Source organism: Molossus molossus, unplaced genomic scaffold, assembly GCF_014108415.1.
Source record: "Molossus molossus isolate mMolMol1 unplaced genomic scaffold, mMolMol1.p scaffold_m16_p_19, whole genome shotgun sequence".
Lineage (NCBI taxonomy): Eukaryota > Metazoa > Chordata > Mammalia > Chiroptera > Molossidae > Molossus > Molossus molossus.
Window position 1 is genome coordinate 30534838 of NW_023425354.1, and position 16204 is coordinate 30551041.

At 50.7% G+C, this 16204-nt stretch overlaps 1 protein-coding gene across 1 annotated transcript; it reads right to left on the reverse strand.

Annotated features, from left to right (window-relative positions):
- Positions 1-9047: 9047 nt before the first annotated feature.
- Positions 9048-12958, reverse strand: LOC118634128 (keratin, type I cuticular Ha8-like). The gene is made up of 7 exons (XM_036268446.1): positions 12491-12958; positions 12295-12377; positions 11345-11501; positions 10823-10984; positions 10621-10746; positions 9918-10138; positions 9048-9180 (listed from the first exon to the last, which is right to left on the reverse strand). The coding sequence occupies exons 1-7, from the start codon at positions 12956-12958 to the stop codon at positions 9048-9050; spliced, it is 1350 nt and encodes a 449-aa protein (XP_036124339.1).
- Between the last annotated feature and the right edge of the window lie 3246 nt (positions 12959-16204).

Genomic DNA, 16204 nt, shown 5'->3' on the forward strand with positions numbered 1-16204 from the left:
AGATGCGTGACTCTCGACTGCCACCGTCCTTGGAGGACCTCTCCCAGCCGGGCCTCCTTCAGAGGCCTCTGAGCACAATCTGCATACGTTCCATCTTCAAACACCTGCTTGTTTCTCTCTCCCGTCTCATCTCGTAGCATCACTATAATCCAGAGGATTGGACCATAAAAATGCTTTCCTTTGATTTGCTAAATAGGCTCCATCTTTTGACCCTATGCCCAGTCCCATGGACGAAAACCATGGTTCCTCCCGTCTGAGAGCGCAGGCCAGGTGTTATTTCTCGACATCGCAGCTGAAGGTTCGCCTCTCTGGCGGACACCCCTCTCTAAGGCTGGACCTGCGCCCCCGGCGTGGGCTCCGCACAGCTGTGCCGCAGGATGGCGCGATCTGTAGGGCGGTGGATTCTGCTGCTTTCCTTTTGCCTCCAAAGAACTGGCAGGAAGTGAAGGCGTGAGGCAGGGGTCTGAGATGCCCTCAGCTGTGTGGGGGAGGAGGGTCCCATCCTGGACACCACAGACTGCCCCCTTCACTGCCCTGTGAAAACAGTCCCTGGCCCCTGAGAACAACATGAGCCAGGCCCCAGGAAGAGAAGTGCTGGCGACAAGGAGTGAAGAGAGGTCGTCCTACATTCCTTCGTCCACAGGGGCCACCTCTTCTCTCTTCGGGGGTCAGAGGTTTGAGGTACCATCTGTCGTCGGGGGGAGCTGGGACCCGGGGTCCAGAGCGGCGTCGGTCAGTGCCACGGCACTGGGACCATACCGAAGCATCTCGGGGGAGAGGGAGAGCGATGGGGTCGGAGCAGCCCGCGGGGCCGGGGCGAAGCCGCAGCTGCCTCGTCTACTGCCGCCGGCGGGAGGTTCTGAAGACGACGCGTTGCCCACGGTGTGTGCTGCACCAGAAGGAACTTTGCGATCCGGGCACGGCTGGGCCTGAGGTGCCCTCGGACGTGCTGGCCAAGGGGGTCAGAGTCTGAGGAGGGACAGACACCCTGAGGGAGCTTTCTGGTTTCAAAAGTTCATCTTGAGAGGCTTCAAAACAGCAAACGTTGCCGGTTTTTTTTTCTCTTACGTGAGATTTTATACTTGTGTTACTTGGGAACCTAGTTTGATTTTTAAGGGATTTTAATTGTATTATTCTGCTTTATTCTTGTCCCAAGTCTTCAGTTCATCAGAGACGCCTCGTTATAAAAAATATTTTGCCCTGGCCGGTTTGGCTCAGCGGTTAGAGCGTCGGCCTGCGGTCCAGGGAGACCCGGGTTCGGGTCCCACTAAGGGCGTGTACCTCGGTTGCAGTTTGTCCCCGGCCCTGGTTGGGTCGTGCGGGTGGCAGCCACTCTATGTGTCCCTTTCACGTCGATGTTTTTCTTACTCTCTCTCTTTCCCTCCCACTCTACCTGAACAAAAAATGAAAAGATGTCTTTGGGTAAGGATAAAAAAAAAAAGGAATATTTTACTTCCCCTTTCCCTTCTCCTTGATCACAGGGTTCCTTTATCTTCATTCTGGCACCAGACATTCACCTCTTTACCTTCTGCTAGGGCCCATTACAGTCTTTTAATGCACCTGGCCGGTGTGGCTCAGTGGGTTGAGTGTCATCCCATGGACTGAGAGGTCCCAGTTCAATTCCTGGTCAAGGCACCTGCCCAGGTTGCGGACTCAATCCCCAGTAGGGGAAGCTGATCAGTGTTTCTCTCTCACATCAATGTTTCTCTTTCTCTCTCTCCCTTCCTCTCTCCCTAAAAAAATCAATAAAAACATTTTTAAAAAAATAAAAATAAGAACAAAGCCTTTTAATGCATCATAGTATAGTGGTTAAGGCAAAGAACTCTGGAGCCGGCCTGCTTGGATTCAGACTCTGGTTCTACCATTTACTAGCTGTGTGACCTTGGCCTGGTGGCTTGATCTCTCTGTGCCGTGGTTCCTGCATGCAAACGGTGGAAGCAGCAGTAGCCACTCAGTCATAGATCTGAGTATTAAAGAAGTCGGTGTCTAGAAGTCATTTAAAAGCATGTCGGCACAAGGCCTAGGAAGCACTAGATATGTGTGAGCCATTACTTTTTCAGACAGCTTTTAATCATGGTTTAGATGCTCACATGATTTATAATTCAAAAATGCTTATTAAATTACCATTTGTACCTATTTAAGTTAGCAAAGATCAAAAAGGGGAGGAAATGTGGGACACCTGCAATTGTGTCAACAATACATTTTTAAAAGGTTAATGTTACACACAGCTGGTGTGGCTCAGTGGTTGAGCGTCGACCCATGCACCAAGAGGTCACCGGTTCAATTCCCGGTCAGGACACATGTCCAGGTTGTGGGCCAAGTCCCTAGTCAGGGGCATGGAGGAGGCGGCCAGTCGATGTTCTCTCTCATCAATGTTTCCATCTCCCTCTCTCTCTCTAACATCAATAAAGGGGGGGAAAGTGTTTTTTTTTTTAAGTTAGCATTACAGTGTTGGCACTGTCACGCACTGTGGAGGGCAGAGTGAGACACACACCCTCTCTGCAGGCAGCTCAGCACCGTCTGTTAAAATACAGCTGCACTACCCTATGACCCAGTCACTCCACTTTTAGGGGTTTCTCCTACAGACACACTCACACAGACAGATGTGCAAGGCCAACAGGGATCGTCACAGCAACAGCTCGGGAGCCTTGGCGGCCAGGAAGGAACTAAATACACCAGCAGGAGCCTGGTGAAATGAATTGTCGGTCAGCCCCGGAGCAGAAAGCTTGCAGCTGTTACAAACAATGAGATAGATCTATATGTGCAAACACAGAAATGACACCTATGATGTAAGTTTAAGTGGGAAAAAAAATTCAGGTGCACAGCAAGATACCTAGCGTGCTACTTTTTATAATTACCAGAAAGAACATCTATGTAGATGTAAATTTATAGCAAGACCATAAAGTCAGGTATGAAAATATATATAATTTTCTGATACTTGAACTAAATGGCACTTTTCATCTTCATCCCATATTACACCAAAGGACAGAACCTTAATCTCAGTTATTTGAAGGACCCCTTTTGAAGGGTTTACCCCAAATTCCAGAGGCCTGTTTTCCAGTGTTTTGGCAGAGAGGAGGATGGCAGGGATGTGTCCTTGGCATTTTTTTTTTTTTCTTTATTGATTTTAGAGAGAGGGGAAGGAAGAGGGAGAGAGAGACAGAAACATCGATGAGAGAGAACATCAATTGGGTGCCTCCTATATTCCCCCAACTGGGGATTTGACTCACAACCTGGGCATGTGCCCTGACCAGGAACCAAACCAGCAACCTCTTGGTACATGGGTTGATGCTCAACCTCTGAGCCACACGGGCCGGGATGTCTTTGCATTTTCGTTCATCCACACTCAGCCAAGGGGGCCACTGGACCCTCCTGCCTGGTTCTCAGTGTCAGAACGTCCGTCCTCATGCACAGTGCCCTTGAGCCCCAGGACTGCCTCGCTTACATCATGCGGCTCTCTGACACACAGGGTCCCCTTTCAGCTGCTGTGCCTCCCTCGGCCCCGGGATTCTCTGTGATGGTTCGTCTTCTCAGACTCCCCTGAACCATCTCTCCTCTGGGGTCTTGGTGCCTCTCCAGGTTCCACCTGGGGAAGGGAAAACAGGTCCCCCTGCTCTGAAATACCCAAACCTGTCTGGGTCTCTGTTATCCTCCTGCCCTTGACTCCGCATCCCAGTCAGGGAGAAGGGGTCGGACAAGCAGAGGACCTACCAGCATCTCAATTCTCTTCCCTTCCCCTCCTCTTCATCCCCTGATCCAAACTGCCCTCATCTAACGACAGCAGGACCCTTGCCCTACTCATTTCAAACAAGTCCTTGCTGTTGTCCACTCAGGGCTTGGTCATGAACCCTCAAAGTCCTCTTCCCTTCCTCCCGCTAGGCCACCCCTTACCCAAACCACTGAGTGGGCTCGGCTACAGCTTTCGTCAGAAGGGTCGTGGTTCAAAGGGAGGACAATGAGACGGGGGACATTAGTCCATCAAAGAACCCACCTCACTCGCTTGTATATAGAAGCTAACTGGAAGAGGAGGATTCTTTTCATGTGAGAGCCTTTTGTTATGTTTCACGTTTTGACAGTATTTATGTTCTACTTGTATCATTTTTGTAAGTTATTTTTTTTTTTTTTTTTTTTTTTTTAAATTGTTTTTTTGTTGGGTTTTTTTTTTTTTTTTTATCCTCACCCGAGGACACTTCTCAATATTTTGTTCAGATAGAGAGGGAGGGAGAGAGAGAGAGAGAAACATCGATGTGAAAGGGACACATCGAGTGGCTGCCACCCGCACGACCCAACCAGGGCCGAGGACAAACTGCAACCGAGGTACGTGCCCTTAGCGGGAACCGAACCCGGGTCTCTCAGGACCGCAGGCCGATGCTCTAACCGCTGAGCCAAACTGGCCAGGGCTGTAAGTTATTTTTAAGAGACCTTTGTACAAACAAAAATAAGAAATAAACTTGGTATTTTGTCAAGAGTCTGAACAGCCTTGGGCTCCATTTCCCATTTCAGGAGTCTGACTTTTGTGCTGAATCAGTTGGGTTACAGTGTTTCTGCCCAGTGTTCAGATCCCCTTTGCCCTTCACACCGTCATCTTTGAGTGACGAGCCTGGCTGGTGAGGTCCCTGGGGCATTGGACCAGGAACCCCTCTGTCCTGTCCCCATAAGCTTCCGGGTGCTATTTTGTCCATTACTCTGGGCTTCTCATTTCCTGTGGGTGTTCAGCTAGTAACACTCTTGCGGAGCTGGCTGGAGATCGCCCTGCAGCAAAGGTGCACTGAGTGGAAAGGAGAAAAATAAGTTGTGGGAGCTTGAAGAGTGAATGATGTAGGAAGTTGCGAACATACGAGCTGAACAAGTCATTGCGGAACTATTTATTTGGCCCACTTCACAAACTGTGTGCAGTAAAAACAGAGAAAGATTGACGACTGCTTCATTTCGCACATTAAAAATCTATTATTAGCCCAGCCAATGTGGCTCAGTGGTTGAGTGTCGACCCATGCACCAAGAGGTCACCAGTTCGATTCCCGGTCAGGGCACATGCCCAGGTTGTGGGCCCGATCCCCAGTGGGGGGCGTGCAGGAGGCGGCCAGTTGATGTTCTCTCTCATCGATGTTTCTATCTCTCTCTCCCTTTTCCTTCCTCTCTCTCTAAAAAGTCAATAAATGAAAATAAAATTTTTAAAAATCTAGTATTAAATACCCTGATTTCTGAAGGTCAAGACTATCCCGAAGCGTTCATTTTTCTCGAGCGCTGTCTTCCGGTGGAAGCTTCTCCAGCGTCACCTGGTGTTCGGTCAGTCCCTCTTCTCCACTCACACTGAACCCCTAGGTTAGCAGTAACCAAGCCCTCCTCGCAGTGCACTCTGCTGTCGGATTACTTGGAGGACCCTCGGAATCAGGGATTTTCATCTTGTTACTTTTGTCTTATTCATCTCTGTAATTCCAGCATAGGCCGACGTGTAGAAAAGGCTCCGTCAATGGAAAGATGAAAGAAATGACCACGTGAGCTCAGCTACAGAGCAAATCATGCTCCGTGTTACCCTCCACAGTGCCTGGAGTATGGCGATGCTCAGTAAATGTGCAATGAATGAATGGCTTAATTAATTAATTAGCTAATTAATTAGCTAGTTAATTAGTGAAGAGACAAAGTATAAAGCCAGACAATTACGTGTTGTGCCAACGAAAAAAAATTCTTGACTTGTAAACCCTGTGATCCTGAATCAAATCAGATCAGGATAAGATTTGTTTTCATTTAGGATTATATTTATATGAAAAGTCCTACAGAGCATTTAAACTTGACCACATTGATTTATGCATTTAACCCATGTTCTTTTGTGAAAAGAATAGAAGTAGTTAATGGCAGACAACTGGTTTGGTTTTACATCACAGGGACTAGCCCTCCTCTGCAATGACATACTCTCCCCCCAAGAGTCCCCCTCTGCCCCTTCTCAGACACTGATATTGACCCATGAAGTGTTCAGCATAGACAAGGCATTTTAAAGGTTGTAGACAGCAGTGAGCTGGTGTACAGACTAGCTGGGTCAGGGAGCTGGCTGACGCGCTGTCCTGTGAGGTTTGTGCTCAGTAAATCAAGGTCTAGCCACTTTCCAAGTTACACGGTGTCGGTGACCCTGAGTGTGAGAAACAGGGCCATCCAAGGCTTACCCTGCAGGGCGTCCCTGTCACAGGCAGAGTCCCCAGAAATAACAGATACTCAAGCACTGTGATACAATTGCTTTGCAGCCAGAGCGATCTAGGTCCAAATTCTGGCTCAGCCTCAGTCAAGTTATTGAGCTTCCGTGAGCCCCGCCGCTCATGATTTTAAGCGGTTACGTGTCCGCTCGGAGTGCGAGGGCAGCGTTCTGAGCTTGGAGAGAAGCCACGGCGCTTAACACCAGGCAGGAGGAACGCACCGCCGTAGAAAACGCCATTTAAAGTTGTGTGGTTGTGGTCGAATGTTTAACAGTCATGGGAAGAGAGCAAAGCAGGCGTGTGGCGCAGCTGCTGCTGGTCAGTGAGGAAGGCAGTCCTCCAGCCCGGCCGGAGACGGAGCTCTCCCCAGAGGCAGCGCCCCCAGCTGGGCACACACAGCGGGACTCTTCTCAGGAAGGTGTCAACCCTGCAGGGGGAGCTTTTCAAAGCTCAGACCATAGTGAGGGAAACAAGCCGGTTTCTGGAAAAACTCACGTTCCTGCCCCTTAGCCCAGCCCAGTCAATCAATTTCAGACAAATGATGACTTGGGAACATGAGAGGTTCTTCCAGGACACCCCTCACCACCGGGCCCAAATGCAAAGGGGCAGTTCCTGCCCCGTGAAGACAAGGTCACCCTGAAGCATGCCCGCCTCTGCTCTGATCGGTGGCAGCGTCCCTTCTCCATGTCTCCATGTCTCCTTTGCTCTTATGAAACCACCAGGTAGGACATGCTGTGAGGCTGAGATGAGCTGTTTTCCCAACCATCTGGTAACCACATTTAGGAATCAAGACTACAAACAGAGGTCATCCGCATTCTCCTAAAATGGAGTTCTAAAGGGGTCATTCGCGGGGTTCCTGAGTGCCTCATGGGACTAAGGTATGTTCTCCCATCACTTTAACCCTGGTGGAGCCTATGGGGGACAGAGGAGACAAGATCACCCATAATAACTGGGTCCCCTCTCCTTGACTGAGGCTGAGCCAGAATTTGGACTAGATCGCTCTGGCTGCAAAGCAGTTGTATCCCAGTGCTTGAGTATCTGTTCTCTGTTATTTCTGGGGACTCTGCCTGTGACAGGGATGCCCTGCAGGGTAAGCCTCTCCTGGACGAACTCAGTACAAGGGAGTTGCCCAGAAGTTTCTGCTCCGCAAAGCAAAGTTTTCTCGTGCTTTGGACCGATGCAAATACAGTTTGCTCTGGAGAGCGAGTGATGAAGTGTACCATTTTGTTTCTGGTTGATTTTCACTGCTAAAGGAAATTAAAGTTAGCTGCCTAGAGGGAAAGGCCGGAGGCCGTGGGCAAGCTGTAACCCTGACCAGTCTGCCCCAGGACCCACACTCCTAGTCATTGCATGATATTGGCTCTGGAGAGGTTCGTATGGGGCTCTCTCCCTTCCAGAGTGTTGTTTTTAATTCTGCCGTCTCACTTAGAATCCACGACAGGTCTAGGATGTAAGTAGGAAAGATAACATTAGCCCCATTTTATAGCAGGAAATAAAAAAAATTTTAAAAAAAACAACACACTGAGGCTCAGATGTGTTAGGTGATGATTCTCCAGCCCACCCCTAGTCGATGATCCAGTCAGGTCCAGAGCATTCGTTCTTTCACCAGATGTTTATTGAGCATCTACTCTGTGCCACGTGGCGGGCTCGGCCCTGGGGAAGCAGCAGCAGACACATGCTCACCTCGAGTGAGCATTTTAATGAGAAAATAATAGCTAAGCAAGCACTCAGCTGTCAAGAGATACTATGATGAAAGCAAACAGGACAGGGAGTGACGAGTACTGACGATTGATGGCGCTTTAGGAGAAGTGATGCTTCCGCCTGAATAACCAGAAAGGGGGGAAGCTTTCTTGGGGGGGGGGGGACAGGGACAGGTCTCCTGGCTGTCCCAGAACAGAAAGGCCGCCGTGGCGGGATCGCGGTGAGGAGGGGGAATAGTGGAAGCATAGGAAGGAAGCAACATAAACGTTTTGAACATATTGTAGCGATATGTTTTCCATCACCCTTCAACCATTGGAGCCCGCCGCCCTCTCCCGGTTGAATCAATAGCTTTTAATACTTCAGGGGGACGTGCTAGAAAAAATAAAGTCGTTGAAATTTTACTGTAAAATTCTATGAAGAGAGGGGTATAGCCAGACAATAGTTGTGAGAGTCAGTATTTATAGAGAGAAGAGGGATTCCTTAATGGGAAAGTTCCCTCTACAATACCAAGAGGCAAGCCTGGTCCCGTGTCAAAGGCAGGAATCCTGAGTGGAGAGAACTCAGGTGTGACACGAGGAAGTGCCCACCTCACCCAGCGGGGACACGGAACCAGCTTCCTGGGCAGGGAGGCCGGAGAAAGGAAGGGGATGAAGAAGTGGTCAAACGTGCAGTTTCTGGCTCTGTATTTCCCTCTGCGGCTGCTAGCTGGGGCTGGAGATTTTAGAAACCATCAACTGGGGGGTGGGGGGACCCTCAACAGTGAAGTCTGTTCCTCACGCCCCTGGTCACAGACGAATTCGTGTTACTTGGTACATTTTTCAAGTTAAAATTGGTGTCCTTGACATGCAAACCCAACTTCAAGTCATGCCCCAGACTCACCCCAACATACTCCTTCAACCGGACCCCACCCCCGAGTGTCTCCAGGACAGATATTCTGAGCCACCACCAGTAGTCGCGACCCAGCCAGTGGGGTGTGGAGCTCCTCTGGGAGAGTCAGGAGCTGGGAAGAAGGGCACCCCATCAAGAGTCCACTCTTCCTGGTATATTTGGACGGGCCTATGCATGGGAAAGTCAGCGACAGTATGAAGCCAGATTTCCTGAATGTCTGATGAACATTTCTGTGTCCCCTCGCCTTCACCGCCTCTGCCGGGCCACAGACATCTAGAACCGGCTCCCAGCGCTGGCTGCGCAGGCTGAGCTGGGCCCACAGGCAGTGTAGGGGGCACAGCTCGGTCGAGGGGCACAGGGGGCGGGCACACAGGAGGCAGGCGTGGAGCAGGGGTTGCAGGGCAGTCTGCAGAGAGAGGGGAAAGGCAGGCGAAGTTAGGGACGGGAAATGAATAGAGGGCTCACTGACGTGTGTGTGGAGCATGAGGAAGGGGTCCTCACCCAAAACCACAGGACCGGAACTCAACGGAAGCTCTCTGGCCATTGACCCATACTATGCTCCCCGAGGGTTCGACAGGGTGAGCTCTCAAACGCCTGCCAGAATTAGGTTTTGTACATGAGAGCCAGGTTCTATCCTGCAGGATGTAAAATACTAGGAAAATCCGGCTGGTGTGGCTCAGTGGATTGAGCATCATCCCAAGAACCGAGAGGTCCTGGTTCAATTTCCGGTCAGGGCACATGCCTGCGTTGTGGGCTCGATCCCCAGTAGGGGGCGTGCAGGAGGCAGTCAATTGGTGTATCTCTCTCACATCAACGTTTCTATCTCTCTCCCCCTCTCAAAAAATCAATAAAAACTTAAAAAAAAAAAAAAATACTAGGAAAGATTTTTTAAATGGAAAGCAAGTCCCAAAAACCTGCTGGATCAAATGTATGCCAAGAGACCTGGTAAATGACAGCCTCCTCCGAATGGACGGACAGTCCCTGTACCCTCTCTCTATGACACAGAGGCTGTAGGACAGGCGGTGTGTCCCTCAGCAGGAGCACAGAGAGCCTGGTGCTATGGAGACAGCACTTCTGCTACCCAGAGGGGCTCATGAGCAATGGCTACATGATTGGGCCTTGAATTGCCTAGATGACACCTACTTGCAGTCCTCGCTCTCCAGGAGGTGCCGGTACGTGGCGATCTCGCCCTCCAGCCGGGCCCGGATGTCCAGCAGCACCTGGTACTCCTGGTTCTGCCGCTCCAGGTCGGCCCGGATCTCGGCCAGCTGGGCCTCCACGGTGCTGATCAGGCACTGCATCTGGGCCAGCTCGGTGCCGAAGCGGGCCTCGGACTCACACAGGGAGTTCTGCAGACAGTCCTTCTGTGATGGGAAATAGAGGGTAAGGCCCCAGGGCACAGCTACAGCCCCCGAATCTTAGCAGTGATACCGTGTCCAGAACTGCCACAATATGGGCACAAGCCAGGCACACGGAAAATCTCAGAAACTCATACCCCAGAGCTCTCGATAAATCAAACTGTGAACAAGACTTTTGCCAAAAGAGTACTGACTTAAAGTTTAATTGGCTGCATAATTTTCATGCTTAGATCTCCAGCAACTGATGAAAAGTTGGGAGTCAATAAATTTGGGGGCAATCAATGCCTAAACTACATATTTTTAGAGAGAAGTTGACTTTTTAAGGTATGTTTCTGAGTTTGAGCTGATCTTGACAAGAAATATTTAAAAAGAGGAAATTGACAGCAATGGGTATGCAGGTGAAAGGACCTGAGTAGTGACACCTCCAACATAGAACCCTGGCAGCCCGTGGCGGTGGGCCCAGTGCGGTGGGGGACGAGGACCCGTACCAGGTGGTGCTGGGCTTGGCGCTCCACCTCCAGGGCGTTCACCGTGCACCTCAGCTCCAGGATCTCCGACTGGCAGCACTGCAGCTCCTCGCAGCAGGACGTGGCCTGCAGGCTGATGCCTTCCGACTGAAGCACACAGACGGGATGGCCTCCAGCCCAGGTGGCAGCCGGCTGCCCTGCCCCTGCCCTGCAGCACCCTCACCTGGGCTTGGAACCACTGCTCCACATCTCGGCGGTTGGTCTCCACCATGGCCTCGTACTGGCACCGCATGTTGTCCAGCACCCTGCTCAGGTCCACGGTGGGCTCCGTGTCCAGCTCAATCCGCAGCTTGTCCCCCAGCTGGCACTTCAGAATGTTCACTTCCTGCAGGGACAGAAGAGCCGACTTCCTACATGAAAAACGGGCTTTTGGCAGAGACGGCAGCTCCTGAACCCCTCTCCTGACAAGCAGCGTCAGGGGTGACCTCACACACGCGCTGATGTGAAAGGTCTCGTTGCCGGGCCAACGGGGAGAGCCCGTCTGGAGACCTTCCGAAACTCACAAGGAAATCTGCAGAGAAGAAACTCCCGCCTGCCACATCCCGAGGTCATCCTGACTCACACCCAGGTCAACCCATTCTCCTGATGCCGCCTGAGCCCAGGTTCCAATCCTAGAGCCACAGGGTGGAGGTGCTCCCTTTTCTGCCCAACACCCTCCCCGTGAGTCTGCAGCCACGGGGCAGACCTGCTCATGGTTGCTCTTGAGGCAGAGCTGCTCCTCCTTCAGGGACTCCTGCTGGGCCTCCAGGTCGGCCTTGGCCAGGCTCAGGTCATCCAGGAGCTTGTGCATCCCGCACATGTCCGCCTCCACCAGCAGGCGCAGGGCGTGCTCACTCTCGTGCCTTCGTCACAAGAGATGTAGGGTCAACCAATGCCGAGGAGAACCCCTGTGGGCGGACTCCTGTTCCCACGTCCTCGCCACCTTGGATCCCCATGCGCTCACTGTGCTTAGTCTCTGGCCTCAGAGATGAATAGCCACAGCCCCTCCTCTCCAAGGGCTCGTGGTCCTGTGAGCAGTCATGGCAATTTTATTTTTATCATTGTGCACTGAAGCACCTGTGGTTCAGAAAGAGTAACTGACTTGCCTGAGAACATGTATGTTAGGACCGGGTACAGGGCTCACTCCACTGCGTGGGCTGTCGTCAAGTAGGACATGCCACAGCCAGGCACCTGCACCTTGATTTGCTCCCTTATTCTTTGTGTTCATCTCTCTTTGTATTCTATGTGTTCATCTCTCACCTTTATTTAGTGGAAATGCCTGGTACCTGAGGGTTTCATAGGTAAAGCTGGACCCTGACCCATCTGTAAGTGGCTCTTCCAACGGATATATGAAATTCAGTGGCTATCTGTACTCGGTTTATTCTTGAAATCACCTTATTTTGTTCTTGGGTAATGAGCTCAGGCAGCCTGATATTACATTTTCGGGAAAAAAATGACGTAAGATTAACACTGGGCTATACCATACATGCTTGACTTAATGGTGTTTTTTCTCCTCTATCTCCTATTAGTTGTTTTTAATTTGGGGATTTAGGAAGGAAGAAACAGAACAGTCATTCACTCATTCAACAAATATTTGGACATTGGGACGCAGGTGGAGGGCGGAGTCACTGTCGGCCCCCTTCTGGCCTGACTTACTTGATCCTGAAGTCATCGGCAGCCAGCTTGGCGTTGTCGATTTGGGTAATCAGCCTGGCGTTCTCGGCCTTGCTGCACAGGATCTGAGGCAGAACAGAAAGCCGTTCCCACGCGAGCGTCGCACTGGGCTCAGCCCTCCGCGCGGTGTCCTCGCTCCTCCCCCTCGGCCCCGCGTGCCCGGCTGCTCCAGCCTCACCTTCTGCTGCAGCTCCTCGATGCTCCGGAAGTAGCCCTGGTAGTTGGGGCACACGGTGGTCTCGTGGCACTGGCTCCACTCTCGGATCCTGGTCTCCAGCTCCGCGTTCTCCCGCTCCAGCTGCCGCACCTTCTCCAGGTAGCTGGCCAGGCGGTCGTTCAGGAACTGCATGGTCTCCTTCTCGTGGCCGTTCAGGGTGCCCTCCCCGTAGGTCCCACAGCTCCCGATGTTGCCAGGAATGTGGCAGGTCCCTGGCAAGGGGCAGGCGGTGAGGCAGCTGTGGGGCAGACAGAGGTTGGGTCGGCCCAGGGGGGTCGTCCCCACACGGACGCGGCTGGCATGTGCCAGGCTGGCCGAGAGGCCCAGGCAGGCAGCGTTTGCCTCCATCGCGGGCCCAACATCAAGGGAGGAGACGCAGACGTCTCTGTCTCCAGGAGTCTTGCACGGGCTGATGTAGAAGGAAGCCATGGTGTGGGCTGAGGTGCACGGGAGGTTCAGAACAGCTGGAGAGGCCAGGACACCGAGTCTGAGAACCCCCTTCCTCCCTAGGCCCTTTATACCCTCCCAGGGGGGTGTGGCTCGGGCTTTGACCTCACTGCCTGGATCCTGTGCTGTGTTGTACCGCCATCCTGTTACTCAGCTGTTAAGAGCTCCTCACATTAAGACTTCCTCCCTCGTTAAAGGAACGTGGATGATCTGAGGTGCTCTTTGATATCAGCTTGTCTGTTGGTGGGAGGTCAGAAGTTTTTATTCTTCTTCAAAGAACTAAAGTCTCTTAGCCACCAGATGTCTATACCTTGACCAGGGCTGGCCTCCTTGTTGAGTTGCCCACTCTAAGCCTGCCTGTTCCTGTTGGTCACTGGCGTAGCAGAAGAGACAAACCCTGTGACTGCAGTGGCACTCTGTGGGTTAGACTCCAGCAGCCTTCCCTACACTGGTTCTCGGTCGTAGCTGTTAGGATTTTTGTTAGTAACAGGTCCTACATTTCTTCTTTCTTTAGCTGTTTGCCTTTCACACTCACTTGAGGGGCAGTAAGACTTCAGTCAGTCCATTCATTCAACCTGCACCTGCTGGCCCATCCACGTGCCGGGCGCTGAGCCGCACACCTGGCGTGAAGTCCATCAGGAAGAACCGCAGTGAGGAGAGCCATGGAGGTCTCAGAGTGACCCTGAAAACCACGTCTGGACCAAGAAAGTGAGCTCAAGGAGCCAGAGACAAACAAAAATGAACAGTAATCTTCCTAATCCCAAATAGGAACTTGGCCATGAAACAAAGGACATTGAGTTATCAGAGTCACAGGGAGTCCTCTTCCTGCCCTGCTCCCTTGATTCTAAAGTCTGTTATCAAGCACCTACAGTATGCAGGAAGGGACTGATCAGTAGTATTGTTTAATCCTTCTTATCGTCCTGAAAGGTGTGTATTACTATCTGAATTTAATAAAAGAAAGAATGAAATGGGTCCTGAGGACCAGAAATGTGATGTCATTTTTCTTTTCTTTTTTTCTTTCTTTCTTCTTTTTTAAAATATGTTTTATTGATTTTTTAGAGAGAGAGAAGGGAGAGGGACAGAGAAATAGAAACATTGATGTGAGAGGGAAACATCAGTTGGCTGCCTCCTGCACACCCCCTACTAGGGATTGAGACTGCAACCAGGCATGTGCCCTGACCAGGAATCGAACTGGGACTGCTTGGTCCATGGGCTGATGCTCAACCACTGAGCCACACTGGCTGGGCTGTCACGTCATTTTTCTAAGATCAACCCTATTATGAAGTGGCAAGGCCTGATCTCAATATCAGTTTCTCTCGACTCCAGAACCTATTCTTTTCCTCTTCAACTTGACCACCAGCCCATTCCCCACCCCAACAGGAGAACAACTGTGTCATTGTCTCAGAAAATACAGATGTTGGGGTACCAAAGCAATAGGGCAATGTTTCTCCAAGAATCGTGCAGGAAGATGCTCAGGAGAAAGTCCTAGTTCCAAAATTTGTATACTACATCCTAGCTCTTGGTACCAGGGAGCCAAGATCGCTGACTGGTTAAGGTCCCAAAAGCCTCCTCTCAAAATTTGTGACAGGAGGTAGATAGGGACCTAAGACTGAACAACACCTAATATGGAGTAAGACTCCATACACACAAAGTGGTTATAAAAGATCTTTGAAAACAATGAATATTTGCCGGTACTTTGAGCATTGAACAAAAGCTGAGCAGACATCTCTGTAGGGACCAGTTCTGTGTATGTGAAACATAGGCTACTAGAGTTCTATCAAGAAGAAATACAGAATTTGAGAATTCTATTCAAATTGGGTTTTCAAGGAAAGGCCTAGGGTTACTCAGAGCTCACCCACGAGTAACCCTTTACAGACACCATGACTGGGAGTCATTCCCAGGCGAGGCCCCCCCCATCATCCTTCAGCGGCTTCTGGGTGCAATCTGCATAGGTTACACCTTCAAACACCCTGTGCCACTCTCCTCCACCTCATCACAGAGCATCACGCTTCTCTGTGACCTAGAGAACTTGACTCTTAAAGGCGTTTCTTTTGACTTGCTCAATAGAATTCATCTTTTGATTATTCATGGCTAAAGTCCATGGTTTCTTCCATCTCGACCTAAATAATACTTGTTACTTTATAACATCACTGCGGAAGCTTTATAAGTTTGGATGATGCGCCTCTCCACGGAAGCTCGGTTATGAGCCTGGCTTGGGCTTCTACTGAGTGTGCTGCTTTGCATAATGACACTGGTGTTGCATGTCCCTTTGTAAGCTCGTTTGTTTCCACCGATTTGCATTTGTCTCAAAGGAGGTGAGTGTGTGGTGCAGATCCTTGCCCTCCTGCCTAAGACTGCCTTTCTTCCTAACCCTTTAAAGAGTCGCTGTGGCCCTTGGTGACCAAACAGGAGCCAGTGGTGAGGACAGCGTGAGAGATGGATAAAATCCTTGAGCCCTCCTTTGTTCGCCTGAGTGCACAAAGTTCTCTAGCCTGATTCTGGCTTTAGAAATACCAATCTCCAGAGGCAGGACATCTACCGTAAAAAAAGTAGGGAACGGTGGTCTTGAGATGCTATTTTCAAACGTGGTGTTTTACCTTTGGGTGTATCTCCACCAGTGGGAGAGAAAGGTGTGGTGTTGCAGGCTCACACCTGAAAATTGTGCCTACGCCGATGTTTTCTGTGCTGCAGGACGATGCACTGCAGCATCCAGGGGTGTGTGCCCTGTGTGGGAACATCACACCTCACACATTGCAGTGGGATTGAAGACAACTCCTACTGCCATGTCTCCTAGGTGTTAGGAAATGGTGCCAAAGAAAATCGTAGGTCAAGCCGGGCCAGTGTGGCTCAGTGGATTGGGTGTCATCCCATGGACTGAGAGGTCCCGGTTGATTCCCAGTCAGGACACGTGCCCGGATTATTGGCTCGATCCCCAGTAGGGGGCGTGCAGGAAGCAGCCAATCAATGTTTCTCTCTCACATCAATGCTTCTCTCTCTCTCTCCCTTCCTCTCTCTACAAAAAATAAAAATAAAAACATTTTTAAGAAAAAGAAAACATTGATAGGTTAAGAAAACCACAGAGATTCTTCAGAGAAGAGGCTGAGCAAATCAATTTCTTGTTCGAGGTATGCGACTCTTGAAGCTTTGGTGAACGGAAAAGGCACCTTTTCTTGCAAATCAGATAGGCTTTTACCATCTCATTTCCTAGATCCAGCTCTATAATCCACA